Source organism: Podarcis vaucheri (genome assembly GCF_965113315.1).
Source record: "Podarcis vaucheri genome assembly, chromosome: 2".
Lineage (NCBI taxonomy): Eukaryota > Metazoa > Chordata > Lepidosauria > Squamata > Lacertidae > Podarcis > Podarcis vaucheri.
In genome coordinates, this window is record NC_138760.1 from 81,518,372 (window position 1) to 81,532,469 (window position 14,098).

General features: G+C 42.1%; 1 protein-coding gene across 2 annotated transcripts in view; it reads left to right on the forward strand.

The window, feature by feature from the left end:
* Positions 1–14,098, forward strand: part of SHISA5 (shisa family member 5) — a 36,350-nt gene that overhangs the window by 19,377 nt on the left and 2,875 nt on the right. Inside the window, exons 1-3 of one of the 2 annotated variants that reach the window (XM_082211998.1) lie at positions 2,612–2,766; positions 11,421–11,536; positions 12,284–12,505. In XM_082211998.1, the coding sequence (XP_082068124.1) occupies positions 2,762–2,766; positions 11,421–11,536; positions 12,284–12,505 (343 nt within the window). In that variant the 5' untranslated portion in view covers positions 2,612–2,761. Of the gene's footprint in view, positions 1–2,611; positions 2,767–11,420; positions 11,537–12,283; positions 12,506–14,098 lie in introns of those variants that run through there. The other variant, XM_082211997.1, reaches the window with a different exon arrangement.

Genomic DNA, 14,098 nt, shown 5'->3' on the forward strand with positions numbered 1-14,098 from the left:
AAGTAACACACTCCATTACTTCCAGGTTGCTGAGGAGCGCAACTCGAACACGCTCAACCCAAAGCACATTCAACTCGAGGTATGGCTATATAGCATAAAGTACATTCCTCGTTGTAAACTCATGTAGGCATTTGGGAGCAAGTGATCCTCCACAGCTGTTCTGAGGAGGCACTGCTTATTAATACCCACTGAAGGGGGAGGCCCCACCACTGTGTGTGCCTTGTGGTATCTCACCCCCACATTGCCAAATGCATGTTGCTCAAATATCTTGAACTTTCATTCAATCCCATTGGGAGGAGAAGGAACCTGCAGTGATTGTGAGAGGGGGTGCCCCTTTATCCTTGGGGGCTGCATGTGGTGACAGCTTGTTATTACTTCCTGAATCTGATCTGTGATCTTGCAAGGCAAAAATGACCGTGAACTGTGGCATTGGTTGGAGTGGAGTGCCTGGCCTTTGGCAGCAGAGAGCTTACCTGCATGTTGGGAGAAGTACTTCTCCTTTGTGGAGGACTCTACATCCTGCTGTGGAGGGTGCAAGGGAGAAGAGGGCCAGAGCAGGATAGTTCAGCTAGGGCACAGAAGGCGTAAGGAGATACAGAGGCAGGTGTGGCACTTGGGCATGAACAGCATGTGTTTTCCCTTCCCTTGCTTACCTGTGTGGTGTGCTCTGTCCTGGTACCCTCAGTTGTTGGACTGGAGTGTGATGTTGGCTGCTTGTGCCTGGGGTCCCAACATGAAGTAGCTGTTCAGGCTTTGGGACAAGAAATGACAGCAATGTGCTCATGCTCCCTTGTGTTCCATATGGCCTGCCAATTTGCGTAAGGTGCTTCCTTTGTGCGCATACTGTCATTTCCCCTTCTCCCTCACCAGAGCAACCTTGTGAGCTCTTGAGTGTACACAACATGAATGAGTCCAGAGAGAATCCCACACTGAACACCTTGTTATCTGAATAGTGGTCTCCCTGTGTGAGTTTTACTGTATATACTGGTGGTGTGCTATGATCAGGTGCTGATTCAGTCATAGCAGCAAGTCCAGGGTAGGCATCAGTGTGGGGGTGACTTTCTTGAATTTTGTTCAAGTTCATCTGGAGGGAAATTTCCTGGGCGAAATTGGGGGCATTAATGCTTCTGAATACGAGTTGCTGGAAACCACAGGAGGGAAGAGTGTTTTTGTGCTTGAATCCTGCTTGCTGGTTTTCTACAGGCAACTGTTCAGCCACTGTAACCTCAAGATGCTCTAGCAGCATCTTCTTGTGTTATTAATTAAAATGTACAGGTATATTTTATTATGAACCTTTTCATAATATTCCAAAACAGGATAAAAAAATTACCTTTGTAAATCTGTTTGTAAGTTTCATTGGTGCTATTATAGACTCTGCTATTTTTTATACTAATCTAGGTTTAGGGGTGCTTTTTTTTTCTTCTTCCAGGATTTTCTTCTTCCAGGAAAATTTCCTGTAAATTATCCATGGTGGTATTTTGGCCCATAACCATTTCCGTTCTAGTCATGTCAGCTCTTATTGGAGCTTGTTTACCCAATACAAAGATCCCAACTTTCTTATCCAATTCCATGATTATTAAGGACATTTTGCCAATTAAGCCTTTGTCTTGATCTGATATTAGTAAGATTTCAAATGCTGTATTTCCTTAATAAGCATGATAACGTCTCTGTTACTTGAAAATATTGTTATAGTTGTGGTTGAAAGTCAGTCATCAGATTAATAACTTCCATATACAATTTTATCTCTTGCCTGGTTATTTATTTATTTATTTTTATTGAAGCCAGTTCTGCTTGGGACCATGGTGACACTTCCAGTTTTAGTTCTTAGTTTTAGTAATCAGTCACCTTAATGCAGGCATGGCCAAACTTGGCCCTCCAGATGTTTTGGGACTACAACTCCCATCATCCCTAGCTAACAGGACCAGTGGTCAGGGATGTTGGGAATTGTAGTCCCAAAACATCTGGAGGGCAGAGTTTGGCCATGCCTGCCTTGATGATATACCGTATGTATTTTTATTTTTAAAACGGCTATTTTTTAACATTGTATACCACCCAGATAATGGATGCTATGGTGGTATAGAAATACTTTTATAAATTAAATCAATAAATATAACATTTATTTATATATCATAGGATTTCTTTCCACCCTTCACTATTAGGTCCAAGGGCAGATTACAACAGTGTAATCATATAATTTTAAAATTAGATAAAATAAAGTTAACAATACAGTAATGCAATTTAAACAAGAAGCCCAATAATTTTCCAGTTTAAATTTTGTGTGTAATCCCGAAGACTAGGGTAAAGAGGGGTGTCTCCAGCATCTAATAGCATCTGTAGAGTAAATAGGCTAGATGTAGCTTTTTGGGGGATGGAATTTCACAATCTGAGGGCAGGCACAGAGAATATGGCTACATTTTAGAATTGCTGGATTTCCAGTTATACAAAAAGCTTGAGCAGAATGCATTGAAGCCATTGGGCAGTTTTGGATGACTCAGTTGTGCCTTATATTGTTCTGTGGTTCAGGGTGAAAAGCAATGCTCTGTACCTTTAAGACGGCTTTTTTGAGCAAAAGTAGGTGTGACCAAGGAAGCCTGCTATGCTTTCCTGCTGATGTCACTGACAACGAAACAGCACATATCCACCAGGCTTCAGTACATCTGCAAGAAAGCAGCCAGTTTCGTTTCTGAGTGAAAAGAGACTAGAGGACTTGAGAGAGAGAGAGAGAAAGAATTTGGGTTAAAAGCCTTTGCTGAGAACAAAAATGGGGTAAGCTTTGCTTGTTCTGTCTGCAAGCATATTGTCTCATGTTAAAAATGGGCAAACATTGGGGATAGCCTACATAGCTTTAGATTATGTAATTGCAAGAATGTACAGGGATGGTGCCTATCAATTAATCCTTCTTATTTAAGTTTTTAGCTAGCCATATGTAAAAGCAAGTAACTTCATGGGAGCAGTGTGGTATGTACATTAACTTCCAAAAGAGATAATTTCAACCTGTGTAATTCTTATTCTTATCCATTGAGCATGTGAGGCAGATGTATTAACTGAACGGAAACAATGAATCACTCCTTAGCAGCTTGTCGCTTCCCCTTTTCTCAAAAAAATCCGTTTGGAATTGATTTTACTAAAGCTTTCATGGAACTTTTCACTGAAGCTGATGCAGTTCACTGAAATGAAACAATGTTTAAATAAAAAAGAAAATGTGTTTTTAATCCTTCATGCAAGAAGTTGTTTCCGCTTTACTGTTCGAATATTACAGCTTTTGAACTATTTTACTTAAATAAAACTGAAATGTTTTGAATGGCAAAACCGTTTAACTTTGTGGTAGTAATGAATCTAAGCAGAGAAGCATTTATATATGTTTAGATACACAATAAAGCAGGTTAATAAACACGGATTCCATCATCTTAAAAGGAGTTGTAGCAATAATGAATTTATTCTTGTTGTTAATAGTAAATAAATTTGGGGGCTACACTGAGTTATCTGAAAGGTTTTGAATGGCAAAGTGTGGGGGCCTGCAGTAGAAACTTTTTAGTGGTAGCTCCAAAACTGTGGATTGATTTCCTTGCTGAGGGGCATACTGTATTGCCAAAACAACATTATAGTCTTTCAGGGGGCAAGTCTTTCAGGCTTTTGGAGGTGAGAAGGTGTAGTTAATTGAGGTCAGCCTATGGTACCTGTTGTTACCTTAACATTGTTTTTGGTTTTCCTTTATTGTTATTATTTATTATTTTCGTAACTTACAAGAAGAGTCTCAAAGTTACATGCAGCAAATTAAAAGTGCAATAAAAACAGCAAAGCTGTGCATGGTGCTAAAAGTGGCCACCCACAAATAACCAGGAAAACTAGGAAAATATCCCACGCAACCAAAAGATGAACATCAAGAACACGCCAGAAAATCAAACCATGCCAAGGTCCAAATTCCCCAAGAGAATAGGATGGACTTTGTCTGGCACCTACAAGCTGACAGTGTTGGTGCCACATGAGCCTCCCTGGACTCTCAAAGCCATCTGGGGCTCAAGTGTCTTGCAGTAAGTAAAAACTGATTCTCACCACCACCACCACCACTTCCTGTATTATACCAAAAGTGGGGAAAAGCAATTTTTTGTTCCACTGTGTGTTGCTGCAGCATTTAATTTAGTGTTTAAATGGGCTTTAGAAATAAATATTGGTGTGTGTTCAGCATTTTGTACACTGCCCTATGATTGTACGGTGGTGAAGGTGGCGCAGAAATAGTTTAAATAAGTAAATAATTTTGATGGGATAAATAGTGCCGTTGCAGTTATTTTCTGCTTGTGGGCAGTTATTTCCCAGTGGGCATCTGATTAGGAACAGAAGGCTGGACTAGATAGGCCTTTGGTCTAAGCCAGCCGTGCTCTTCTTAGGTTCCAAAGTTCCAGCCTCCATTCCTTAAACCTTGGTCTTTTCTTAAACAAAAAATGTGCATTACATTTATATTGCAATAGTTTGTAGGAAGGCATCCTAAGGGTAGAATTATATGTACCATGTTAATGAACTTAATAACATAAATCAAATAGCAGCTGGAGGAGCCGAGGACAAAGGGTGAAGAAGGAGCTGTTAAGTGGCGGGGGCCCTCTTCCCATCCTTCGGACCCCCTGGGAAACTCAACAAACCACCTGCACCTGGAACTGGGTGTTGAGAGTGCAGTTGATTGCTCATAAAAACAAGTCTAGAATGGGAGACTTAGGGTGATGTCCCCTCTTTCCAGGACCCCTTCTCATTTTGAGACTTCTGTGGGTGAGCTGAGAGTTTGTTTGGACCCTGGGTGTGAACCCAGAGACAGGACCCTGAGTGTGAACCCAGAGAAAGGACCCTGGGTGTGAACCCAGAGACAGGAAGGAAGGAAGGAAAATGAATTGAGATAGCTAGATGATTGATAGATATTGCTATTAATGTAACATTTTTATATGTAGGTGTGAATTTGTGTAACATTTTGTTTTAAGTTATCTGTGGTTCCTTTAGTTTTCTGTATGCTGCTTAAAGATATTTTAAATATATGAAGCGGTATAAAAATTAAAAAATCAAGTCAAAAATATGCAGATATTTTTGTAATGGGGAGACTGCCGGCAAGCTAATATTACATGTGACTGCATTGCAACATATACTATAGCTCACAGGACACTTCCAAACGGTATTATTGCCAATTAAAACTTGGACTGAGAGTGCTGATCATCTGCAAAAAAAACACTGTGGGCACTGGACACAACCTAGCCTCTGGGTTCTGCATGCAAAAGGCAGTGTATGAACACCTGTGTGCATCAGTGGAACTAGCATGTGGTAAGATCAGAGCCCACTTTTGGTCTCCAAAAATTAGTACACTCATGGAGCCCCTCCACTGCAATATATACCAAACCAGGCACATAGCACCAGAGCAGGCCAAGGCATTGCTATATCGCAGGACCTTCATGCTATATCCCCTAGTAAGGAATCTTGCACCTAGCTTATCCTTTGCACACAAATTATGTCAGCTTTAAGTGCATAGTGGTGGAAAAGGGAGCAGGTGGGAGCCCACAAACTCTTATCAGAGTTTTTGCAGGACCAGGTGCCTTTGGGTCTATGAGCTCTAAGAACGTGGTAATCTTGTGCAGGGTGTGAGAAATGCATTTGCTTAAGGATTTCCTTCCCAGTAGCTGCCCCGTAACTATTCTGGAAGTCACCCAGAGTGGCTGGGGCAACCCAGTCAGGTGTGTGGAGTAGAAATAAAAAAAACAGTGTTGTTGTTCTGCTGTAATATTATATACTATTACAGCACATTTTGTAATAAACTCAATTCTTGCATAAGTCTGTACTATTGTAAATTAAAGTAGGCCACTATAATGCATAGGCTACCTAGAGAGTTAATAGCTTGACTTGTGGGGGCTCATGTATTGTGGAAAGATAGCCAAACTCCAGTTGTTGCAGCACGCCCCTACCCCTCTTTATTCAGAAGTAAGTCCCATTGATTTAAATAAGGTTTTCAAATTAGTGTGCTCAGGAGTGCTGTCCAAAGAATACGTGGCTGTTTTCAGATACCCAGAATCCAAAGTTCAAATTGCTAAACTATGCATGGAACATGCATAGCTTGAGGCCCCTAGCATTACAGGTGCATTTTAAAAAGATTATCCAGTTGTTCTGCAATTGATATAAAAAGTGTACAGAATAACAATTCTGGCTTACTCCCAGGTAAGTGGGGTTAGGATTGCAGCCATAGTCGTTTGCATTTTAGAGTCAGGCTTTAGAAAGCTGCCTTTAAACCCAGTCCATCCATGTAGCTCACCATTGTTTGAACTGACTTTCAGGGGCTCTCCATTTCCCCCCAGACAGAAATCTCTCTCACCTCTACCTGGAGGAGGAGGCGGGTTCAGCACAAACTGTTGACTTCTCTCCTGGTGGTGGGTGGGATGCTAAGGTAACATGTTGCCAGAGTTGCAACTAGCGGTTGGCGAAACTGCCCCCCCCCCAACCAGGGGCACAAAAATCACATATCAGACTATGGAGTGTATGATGCATGTATCTGTGGCGATGCATTGCTGCTATTGTGGCAAGATCAAAGATGGTAGAAACTCCCTGTCCTTCTCGCACAGCAGCACAAAGGTGATTGTTACCTTGGGGGGGGGCCTGCGCCGATACAGCTTTTTGCCAATGGCACAAGAGACTCCAAGTCTGCATCTGCACATTGCAGCTGCTGTATTCAGGTAAAACAATCTGGAGAGACCAGGGAATTATGTTAGAATGTTGTTTATTGATTATAGCTCAGCTTTTAATACCATCCTTCCGGACATTATTATCAAAAAGCTGACTTTCAGGGTTGGTGTGTTGTGCGACAAGGACACAAAGAGGAATGAGACTGAGTGTTTGTGGGGGGGGAGGCTCAGTTAATTTCATTGTACCCAGGTTGTACATTGACAATAAAGGTATTATTATTATTAAACATAAATAATTCACTGTCATTGTCAAATGCATCTCATTTGTTTAAAAAACACCTAACTTAATGGGTCTGATTCTCAATTCAAAACTAGTAAAGTTATTTCCCCATGTACGTGTTATGTAATGGCAATCTGTTGCTCTGGGGGGGGGGATATTAAGATATGTCATAAACACCTTTCTGCACAATCCTAATTAAACCTATTCCTGGGAACTGCTACATCCAGTGATGTTCCAGGAAATACTGCAGAATATCAACAAGCAGTTAACCAAGTCAGGAATAGATTCAGCCTTTAATACTGAATAGATTGCAACTGTATGGCCAGAGGATATCAGTCCAGATCGCTTTCTACTGATGCTATAAAGAATAAAATGATCACATGCAACTATTTAGTATCCACAAATGGTAACTGTGGCTTCATGGACATTACCCATCTTTACTTTATTTAGTTTCGTTACCTGCCCACAGGGCTGGCCCAACAGTGCAAGCACCTCATGCAGAAGCTTAGGGTAGCAAATTTGGACGGCTCAGAAAGGCAACGCTAGACTATATTCTGGGACAGAACAACACCAAAGACCAAGAGCAAGGCAGTATGGGAGAAACTGAGCACACAGGCAGCCACTGGGGAAATAATTTTTGGTTTGTGTCCAAAGTGCATGGGAGAGGGGCAAGGAATGCATTCTACCTCTGTATAGTCAGAAGCAGAAAGTGGGAAACAGTTCTCCTTATTGTGTACAAAGGAAAAGGAGTGTTCAAAGCATTTTGCTTCAGCTGTGTGATCCCATTCATTATCAGCCTCGCCTTCCCACCCACACCAGCTGAAGCAAAATTCTTTTTTTAAAAAGAACCTGCACGTTTCATGCAAAGACACCTTTAAGTACTCATGATTGATATGTTTTGTATAAATATGAACCTTGTATTTCACTATGGAATATATTTTGTGCTTTTAAAAAAGCTTATTATCTCAATGGACCAGAATGTGGTCTAAACCCCCCTTTAAATCCATATCAACGAAAAGAAAAGAACTCACACTGAAACTCACCTACAGGTGGTACCTAACACCAAGGAAACTAGCGCTAATACACCCAGGAACCTCACCAAAATGCTGGAGAGGGTGCACCTCCACAGGCACATACCTCCACATGTGGTGGGAGTGTCCCAAAATCCAACTATTCTGGACAACAGCCATACGAGAAATATGTACAATAACTAAGCAAGTATTAGACTTGCTTGGCCCTACTAAACATCTTCCAAGACAGCAATGCCCATTTACACCACAAAGAACTCATAACCCACCTACTTTCAGCAGCCAGAAACACCATAACCAGACACTGGAGAGACCTGTCAGGAGTAAGCATGGACCAATGGTACCAAATAGTATGGGAAACAGCCCTACTAGAAAAATTAACTAATAAACTGAAACTGACACGGGGACAAACAGAAGAAGACGCCTTCACCCCAGTATGGCTCCCCTTTATCACATACACAGCCCAACAGGACAGTGACAAAAATCCACCAACAGCATACAAATCAATATGGCTAACCTGATCCAAAACACACACACACACCTCACTCACACACGAATACAAAGATCACCACAGCCAATCACACGCTAGGCAAACCCCAACCTCTCTCACCACCAAAGGAACACAAGTGAACAACACAAGCAACGCTGACACCAAACTCTACATACATTAAGCATAATAGAAACACCGCCACCCGACCCCACCCCCATCCATCTCCCCTCCCTCCACCCCCTTTCTTTTTTTCTTTTTTTTTTTCTTCTCCCCCTAATGCCTCAACAAATGAAACGGATTTGTAAAAATGTTACATGGGGGGGAAAATACGAGGCGTTACACTTACCTCTGTAAAACAAGAAAATCCTTAATAAAATATTTTTTTATTTGCCTACCTTGATGTTTTGTTTATTTATTATGTTTATAAAGAAAAAATGGATGTTAATTAAAGGCTGGACATGGTCTTAACAAAAATAAAATGGTATTTTAATGTTTGCATGGTTTGGCCTGAAGCTTCACTCTCTTGGGCCTCAGATGGGGGTTTACCCAATCCTATTAACTAGAGATGCCTGGTATTAAGCCTTGGCAAAATATGTATTTCACCATTCAGCTGTAGCTTCTCCTTACATAAAGTGTGGTTATGAGTTGCTGAGACTGACCTGATTTACTGACCAGAGTCATGCTGTCCTCCAGCATGTTCTGCAAATTCGGGGGGGGGGGCATTTGAGCAGCCTCTTCTCTTCCTTTGCAATGGGTTATAACAGCAGCAGAGGACAGTTGCTTTTTCCTGTTCACCATACCCTAAGAATAAATCCCCAGATCCTAGACTTCTTCCTCAGGAGAATAAATCCCCAGATCCTAGACTTCTTCCTCCTTTAAGGAACTTGTGCAGCAAAGAGAGAATCAAACTGGAAAGCCTGCTCTCCAATGATACTGAGTATACCTGATGAGCTTCCAGAAAGAAAACAACAGAGTGGGTACACTAATATCATCAGAGACAAGGGAGAAACAGGTTCTTGAAAAACTGCCTATTAAAAAATGGTGGCGTTTTTCTGAGAATCCATTTCTTCCTTCTCTGTATGAGCTTTCAGAACTCACCACCAATTACCTGGCTCCCCTAATTATATGATTTGAATTTTCAAAAGTATTAAAATATTGTGACATATACATATGAGTACATGTTTTTTTGGAAACACGAACACACCCTGAAATCTTCATATGCCATTCTGGGGAGGGGGTGCCCTGCTGGTTGAGATGTTGTAATGTATGCATTGTCAACTCAACATCTAGTGTGTGGCCCTTGTAAGAGAAGCAGCTATGATCCAAGAGGTCAGTTCCTAAACTACTGACTCAGCGCTGTTGCCTGGCTGGAGAGGTCAGCTTGTGCAAGCTCCCAGGCTTTATCAGAAATAATGTTTGTTTGACCACTAACTCTGCTTGTAGCTGAAGACAATAAACACCCAACCTCATTTCCTGCCACTGTCTCTTCCACCTGGGGACAACTTTCCTCAGCTCCTCCCCTACAGCTTGAACAAAACAACCACAACCACATCCCTTCTTTCCCCTCACAGTTTTAATAACCGTGCTGCTGCCTGGAGATAGAGTGGGTGGGTGGCAGTCTGCTGTTGGTGATGTTGGCTAATGACTGTCTAGTACAGTGGTCTCATTAAACCTAAGATCTGAGTATCATATTCATGCACAAGAAATACACCTATATATTCTCTGGCTCCTCGTTAGATTATCTTTTTCACCTTTTAGAAATAACATCTATATACTCTTACCAAGTTGCCTCATCTAGAGTTCGATGATGATGGTGGTGGCTGCGGTGGTGGTGGTTTGGGGCAGGGGCCATATGGCAATGTTGTGTACTTGATGGGCGGTAGTAGATTAAAGAATCACTGCATTAACCTCTAAAATCAGCATCTGAAAGTGAAGAAAGACCTGATTCAGCTTGCATTGCAATCGCTGTTACAAGGACTGTGTTTAAGATGGCCTCCAATAAGTGTGATTCTCCCTCCCTGCCCTTGGTTGCACAAGACATTTCATTTTGTGGCGGTGTTGCCAATTCACAGAAGAGTCTATATCGTGCTGCAGCACTTGGCTGCTCATATACAGTAAATTGTGTCTAATTTTGCATAACACCAGTAAGCTCTTGCTTTTCACATTTAAGGAAAGGAACACTCAATGAATGCAAGCTGTGGGTGTTTCTCCCCACCCCTATTTTGGTATGAGCTTCAGGAATTAGTCAGTACAGTACTGAAGTTGTCAGATGGCTTGCTGCTGCAGTCTCAAAGATATACTAGCTTGCACTTCGTAAAATATTTTGGGTGTGCCTTCAGTTTTCTCATCATGCAGTGGAAAGATTATCACTGTAGCTGACAATAATGTAGTTTACCCACCAGTGTATTAAACCTAAGTGCATTGGCTGAATGTTGTTGAACACAAACATTTTTTTAGCCTGACTGGCCTGATGTTTGGCAGAAACATAGAGCAGAATATAAACATGCAACTGAAGATGTAGTATCACTGTGAAATCCTTAAATGCTTTATTTTGTTTCATTGTGGCCATTTTGTTTCCACCTCATTGGAGCTTTTTTATTGTTGTTGGATTCGTTTTAAAGAATAGAAAGAAGTTTAAAATGGAGATTTGATATGTAAAACTCTTATCATGGATTCTTCTTAATGTGGGGAAAATGTAATTTTTTTGCCCTTATGAGTAAAAAAATAATTTGAATGTGCCTGGGCAATTCCTGCTAAAATAACTAAAGCCAGAGATAACTGAACTAGATTCCTAGGGCTGGACTGAATTAATTGGTCCCACAAGTGGAAGTTGGCACAACTGGACTTTACAAATTAGATCAAATATTTGATGAACAAAGGATAACTGTGTGATTTATCAGTGTTTCCGGTTATAACTGATGATTGCCTCCTGTTTTGATAGACACCTTAGTTTTCAAATGTGTCTTTTCCTCTTACAGCGGGACTGTCATAGCTGTTGGTGTTTCCATATTCGTACTGTTTGTGGTGACCATCATTTTCTGCTTCACCTGTTCATGTTGCTGCCTGTATAAAGCATGCCGAAGACAACCACGGCGTAAGTATGGTTTATTTTTTACCTCCTCTTAGTAAAGAAAGAAAGAAGGCTGTTCTAACAAGAAATTATTCATGGCTCATAAATTCTTTTTAAAAATATAGTGCTGTCTAATGTCATGCGTAATTTTGGGATATAGCTGCAGAAAGCAATTCATGTTATTTAGACACATCTGAGATCAAGAGCTTGTTTACCTCGGCAGCATTTTCGACTTGATGCCAAAAAACAGGTATGGTAGGAATTGTCTAAATATCTGAACAACCAAATAGCCATGATTTTGTAAAGTGAATCTAATATGCAGGCTGAGTTCAGCTAAACTGTAGTATGTTCAGAACATTTTCTGCAAGCACAACTGAACTTCCTCTCCCCTCCCCTCCTGTCAAATCTGCTCTGGGGTTTCCTTAACCCCTGGAGCAGATTTGGGGTGCTGCAGGGCAGGGAGTGCAAAAGGAGGATAAGTTCTGATGTGCTTGCAGAAGTCATTCCACATGCCCAGTGACTTAGCGGGATTCAACCCCTGTCGTGTCTGTTTGTGTCTCTTAGGAGGACTAAGAAATTTGTGTGTGAGGGGAGGGTAAACTTCATCGCTGTTCACCTCAGGGATGTAGTCAGAATAGCTTTAGAATGCAGTTGGTGGCAGTTGAGTTTACAAAAAAATGAAAAAACAGGGAGCAAAGGGATTGTTTAGAAATATAATCATCTTCCTTCATGTGCTGATTGCTTCCCTGGCACTCTTCCCATGTCTTACAGCTGTCGTGACCACAACTACAGCCACAACTGTGGTGCAGGTGCCATATCCTCAGCAGCCTGGGATGCCACCACAAGGTTACCCTGTAGGGATGTATCAAGGATATAATCCTCTGCCAGTGCAACCGCAGCAGGGGATGCCAGCAGCACCCTACCCAACACAGTACCCTCCACCTTACCCCACACAGCCTGCAGGACCACCACCCTACCATGAAACCATGGCAGGTAAGGAGAGAATCTGTTGAGAAGAACGGGGTGCTTTGTCTTACACCCTCAGCTGCAGGTGTTTTTTTCTGGAGCCTTGAAGTGGAGCAAATACAAGGTTTCTGAGAGGGAGGGCGTGAACCATTAATATGCTCATTCTACTTCTTAGCTTATTTTTTCTAGTTCTTTGCTATTTCATCAAGGTTTCCACCAACCAAGTTCTCATTCCATGCTCCCAAGATTTCTTGACATGAGGACAACAATGTGCCCCTTGATGTGCTATTTAATATCTGAGATTGGTGGTCCTTGATTGGGGCTTGTATACTTACTGTATTATGCTATCGTTGGCTGCAGAGCTAATTGGAATCTTATCCTTTTATGTGGCGAGGGGGCAGGGGCAGGCAATTATCTTAGATTCTCTGCTGACTTCTATAAAAAGTCATCTTTATTACTGTATAACCTTTCCTGGCATTATATTACACCAAATTTCCTGGTGATGGTGACCTCTGAGCAAACTTAGGATCCTAACTGAAGCACGTTTCTGTACCATTAAACTGCCAAGTTTGTCAGTTTTTGCCTGTTGTATTGGTGGTATCAAATATGCTGGCATCATGCCATACTGGAGCAACTGTGGCCAGTGGCGGAGGAAGGGGAGCACAGGGGATGCGGTCCACCCCGGGTGTCGTCACCGAGGGTGTGTGTGATAAAATGAGTTTTTAAAAATAAAAAATGGGCTCACACAACTTTTTAGGAGTGACATGGTAGCTTAGGCGCTTGCAGGTTCCACGCTGCCTAAAACAGCAGTGTGGGAGTTGTGTCTGCTTACTGCCTCTCCCTCAGCCGCCCTACAGCTGAGGGGGAGGCAGGGGAGAGGCTCCAAGCATTGGAGAGGCTTGCCCTACCCCATGGGTGGCTCACCCCGCCCCCTGTACCAGGCACCCAAGTGGCTAGCTACGCTGCTGGCTGTGGCATCCCTCAGTCTGATATGCTGCCATCTTAGTCATTCCGTAGCAGCAGAGCCCAAATGTACAATCCTGTCCTCATTTTATAGATTGGTCAGGAATCTACAGTGGTGCCTCGCAAGACGAAAATAATCCGTTCCGCGAGTCTCTTCGTCTAGCGGTTTTTTCGTCTTGCGAAGCAACCCTATTAGCGGCTTAGCATATTAGCGCTATTAGCGGTTTAGCAGCTATTAAAGGCTTAGCGGCTTAGCGGCTAAAAGGCTATTAGCGGCTTAGCAGCTTAGAAAAGGGGGGAGCGAAAAAAATCACAAGACGTTTTCGTCTTGCGAAGCAAGCCCATAGGGAAATTCGTCTTGCGAAGCGCATCGAAAAACGGAAAACCCTTTCGTCTAGCGGGTTTTTCGTCTTGCGAGGCATTTGTCTTGCGGGGCACCACTGTAATCACACTGAGCAGTATACCTGTACTGAAACTCAGCTTTGGGTTACCCTTAAAAGCATGTAAGGACAGAGTCAGTTTTGTCATAAGAGACCCTGCTTGAACTTCTTTTTAAGAGATATGTTCTCCTTTAATGGAAAAGAACTTTTAAAAGCCTTGATACAATCTGCTTTGAAGATTTTACTGATGAGGCTGGAAGTCCTTCTTGAGCTCACA